Source organism: Neoarius graeffei, chromosome 13, assembly GCF_027579695.1.
Source record: "Neoarius graeffei isolate fNeoGra1 chromosome 13, fNeoGra1.pri, whole genome shotgun sequence".
NCBI lineage: Eukaryota > Metazoa > Chordata > Actinopteri > Siluriformes > Ariidae > Neoarius > Neoarius graeffei.
In genome coordinates this window covers 32441867-32446115 of record NC_083581.1, presented here as the reverse complement: position 1 = coordinate 32446115, position 4249 = coordinate 32441867, and the positions used below count along the sequence as shown (strand labels likewise).

The following is a 4249-nucleotide window of genomic DNA, read 5'->3' as shown; positions in this document are numbered from 1 at the left end:
GTGGATATTTTTACTCGGTGTAGCAGAGTACCAAAATCCTAGGCCTAGATTGTTGGTACCTACTAACATAAAGCTCATAAGCCATTCCAAGGCCTAAGTAGGTGAATTTTATTGAATAATCTGTATATTAAATACACGTAGGTAAGAAAGTAAAGGTGCTTTTTTGTTAAGCATAACTTAGATCGTCCACGAAACCAGTTTAATTAAAATTAGCTTTGCTTGAGAGATCCAGGCCAGTTCCGTCGATATGAATAAGCTCTGGGACACGGATGTGAACATAAACCAACAAGTGCATAATGGTGTTATCTATCTGATGCGAACCATACTGTATATCAGCAGAAAGATGTTGAAAAGAAACTGCAGTTACAGAGAAGTTTATACACTTTATTTAACAGAAATCTTGCGCTACACATACATCAATACATTCAAGAATTCGCAGCGTTATATACAGGACAGTTTCAGATCTCAAGAGGAATGCTACATAAAATTAGAAAAAAATGGGGAAATGTAAAGTAGCGTTAAATATGTGACAGCACGTTTTTACACAGATTCACAAAAGAAGGTTTCAATGCAGAAAATATGAGCTACAAAAATATGACCTGCATAACAACCCGAAAAGAGAAAAGGTAGCACCGATTAACAAGTGGCTGTGTATGGATTTATTATTATTATTATTATTATTATTATTATTATTATTATTATTATTATTATTATTATTATTATTATTATTATTATGTAATAAGAGAGAAAAGGCATCTTACGTCGATGAATATCGAGCTCTAAAAATAAAGCCTCTGTAGTTAAAATTCAAGTTCAGATTCACTTTTAACAAAGTTTATTAATAATAATAATAATAATAATAATAATAATAATAATAATAATAATAATAATATCACAGTACGATTTTAAACCACCCTTGAATCTTTTTGCAAGATTAAGACATTCTTTTTCTCTTTTGATGGTGTCTTGGAAATAATGCATGCGCAACACTGAAACGTAAAACTTAAAAGGCGCTATTTAGAGCCATAAATAGCATGCAATATACACCTTGTGCAATATCAAGAAATCAAGAAATGAAACTTTTTTTCTGCTTTCTTGATATTAAGCAATGTCTTGTAATAAAAGGATGCCTTTATAGGGAATTGGGAATTTTTAGCATCGTGTCATATGCTCTTAAGCTATCAGGTACTTTACCTTTTACCTTTCACTAAAGGTAGACTGATAATGAATCATGCACTTCCATCCCAAACGTACTTCAGAGACTTAATTAAATTGGCCTACTTCTTTCAAAACTTTGATCAAGGGACATGCAATTATGAAAGAAATTATTCTTCGTGCCAAGGATGGAGCACGATTTTTACTTTTCACAAGGAATATAAATAACGGTATCAATAAGAATAATGTAACAGTAACAACACGGTGTTACCAAATACACAGACATACCAACACAGTACCAGTCTTAATAACGGTCTTGACCAAAGTCTGATTTCAGCTCGTGCGTAAAAGTAATGAGCTTGAGAGAGAGAGAGAGACAACATGGTATCGATCACTTGACAGATTCCAGCTGCCGTATGGTTTTGATTTCTTTCAGATCTGCTGAACAGCGAGCTGGCTGACTTTGTGCCCATGACCATGAACGTGCCTGAGAACACGTGGCGTGAGATATGGGTTTCATGATTTTCCGCTTTCACACTGCTTTAGGCTTCTTCCCCTTCCTGGTTGCGAAGCTCAGCATTAACGATTAGGCCCAGTGAAAATATTAAGGTCTTTATGCAGTGTAATGGCTGTTCAGAGCAACAATCATTAGCGTTCTTCGTTCAGGACCTCGCTAATTATTTGTTTCCATGCAGTATGGCGTAAAATTAGGCTACTTGTGAAAAATGCGCAAGATAATGCAATATTTTTTTGCAATTTTACGAAGTTATAAATAGTTGATACTATTGACAGTACATCTCACAAAGCATGTTTAATTGCCAGTTAAATACGGGCATATACCTTCGCTTTGATTGAATAACTCACAGCTTAACTTTGAGTAAATATCCTCTATAACTTGCAATATATTGCAATTCGAAGTGTATTACGTGTCAAATGACGCATGTTAACATAACATTTTCTTTAGACACCACCAGAAACCTGGACACTGTATCCACTTTAATACATATATTACAATACAAAGTGTGATATCAACAGAGCTTTGTTCCTGTTAACATTTGGTCGCCATCCCTGAAATAATTTCTGCTTTCTTATGCATTTTGCGCTTACGCAAAAATATGCATAAATATTAAACAAAACAAGAACAAAAAAGACCATCGAGAATTAATACTGAGCTTTTTTAATATTACCCACAGTGGATGATTGGTGTGGTGTTATTAATAAACGACTGCTTAAAAGAAGGTCAAGGCCTGTTCCCTCAGCAACAGTCTCTTCTTCTTCATTCTCCGATTCTGAAACCAGATCTTAACCTGTTGGTCACTGAGGTTGAGCCGATCTGATAACTCCCTCCGCCGTTGCCGAGTGATGAATTCGTTTAGCATAAACTCGCCTTCCAGCTCGGCCAGCTGCAGTTTAGAATAGGGCTTCCGTTTCTTGCGAGTCCTGGTGTGCATCGGATACCATGGGGCACCTAGAGGGGGCAGAACGCAGATTATGATAATACTGTACATCCCAAAGGGGGGAAAAAAAACATTACTATCCGGGAACATCCCTGTGTCATGCAAAGCAGCAATTACCCAGGTTAATATAAGTTTGCTCTCTGTCTCTGACAACATATACCAACGGGGTATCTGTCAGCTGAAGCTAAGGCATAAAGACTCTAGTGACAGTGTATAAACAATGCGATTTTTCTGCATGGAGGTTAACTATCGATTTACTTGTCTCATGACTTCTATTTCCACATTGCAAAGACAGTTGCTTCTTCTTTGCAAATAGCACATGTTTAGTATTTTTGCATTAAGACATTAACACATTACCTGCTGCACAAGTCAAGAAAACAGAAGACTCTCTTTTGGGTCACACCTTAGCTTCTACATTTCTTAAACCGCTGGGTTAAATGCCAGAAATTACTTCTGAGTTATAATAATAAAAATAAAACAAGACAAAATAAAATAGGGTCTACAATACAAACAGTGGCATGGAGATTTTTATGACGTTGCATTGACTGTATATGTAAATAACTGAATGCTATAATGCTGGTGAACTTGGAGCATTTGTAGGGCAGCCCCTAGCGGCGCTTCTCCACCACGCAAGTATGCTGCAGAAAAAATCAGTGCATTTGACAGCTTATCCACAAGTATAATCCCTTATAAAAGTTTGCCAGAGCAAAGTCTTGGTTTGTGCACATACTCTACGAATGATTAACTTTTGCACTTTTTTAAACTACAACTACATATGACCACCCACCTCCTCCTGTTGAGATATTGCTCGTGTGATTTGCAGGAGATATCAGGGTCTGTGTATCGTTTGCTGAGCTTTTTCCTCCATCGTTGAGCACCGAGGAGCTGGAATCGGATTCGAGAGACTGACAGGACGGCGGGTTTGGGGTCAGATGTTCGGTGCCATAGTCATACTTGGTGAAGGTACTACTGTTGCCCATCCCATTGTGCACCCCGTGATCTGATGATACTGATGTCTCCCTTGCTCTCTCCTCTCGTTTTAGGCTGACTGTGTCGTCCGAGCATGCTTCTCTGTGGCCGCTGCTGCCGCCATAATAACATTTCTCCTCCGGTCGGGCTGTTTCAGCACAAGATCGGTTGAAAGACGGATTAATGGACAGAGGGCTGCCAAAGTAGGACTGAGGATATCCATTGCACGACTCCGATGGATTCCACGGGAGGGAGCACACATTGTCCCTTCTTGGGTACGAGAGAGACGGTAGCCCCGCCAGTTGTCCCCCTGAGGCTCTAAAATTCGGGAAGTAAAACGTATCTCCAGTATGGATGTTTACCAAAGGTCCCACAAACCCAGGATTAAGGAGATTATGCTCGCCCATTTCCGCGGGCCTGACCAACAGCTTCTAGTTTATTGCAATCTGACATTTAACGTAGTTAAACCTGGAGATGCACCTGATTGGTCATCTCCACGTCACGTGGCGGAGCTTACTCGAACTCCAGAAGGTACCACCCACTTGGTCTATTTTAGACAAAACAAAACATTAACTTCTGTGTTACGGGTCTTTATATGCTTTTTAAAAATACTATAAAATATCGTATTAAAATGTAGACTCTTGCTTTTCACTTTCTGTCCGCAGGTT

The 4249-nt window shown here is 38.6% G+C and overlaps 1 protein-coding gene across 1 annotated transcript; it reads right to left on the bottom strand.

The window, feature by feature from the left end:
• Positions 1–2158: 2158 nt before the first annotated feature.
• Positions 2159–4025, bottom strand: hoxc12a (homeobox C12a). The gene is made up of 2 exons (XM_060936774.1): positions 3400–4025; positions 2159–2623 (listed from the first exon to the last, which is right to left on the bottom strand). Exons 1-2 carry the CDS (start codon positions 3986–3988, stop codon positions 2385–2387), a joined length of 828 nt encoding a protein of 275 aa, XP_060792757.1. The 5' UTR covers positions 3989–4025; the 3' UTR covers positions 2159–2384.
• Between the last annotated feature and the right edge of the window lie 224 nt (positions 4026–4249).

Coding starts and splice junctions, on each gene's coding strand:
- hoxc12a (XM_060936774.1), bottom strand. CDS start 3,988: ATGGGCGAGCATAATCTCCTTAATCCTGGGTTTGTGGGACCTTTGGTA. Junction 2,624..3,399: donor CAATATCTCAACAGGAGGAG/GTGGGTGGTCAT, acceptor TGCCCCCTCTAG/GTGCCCCATGGTATCCGATG.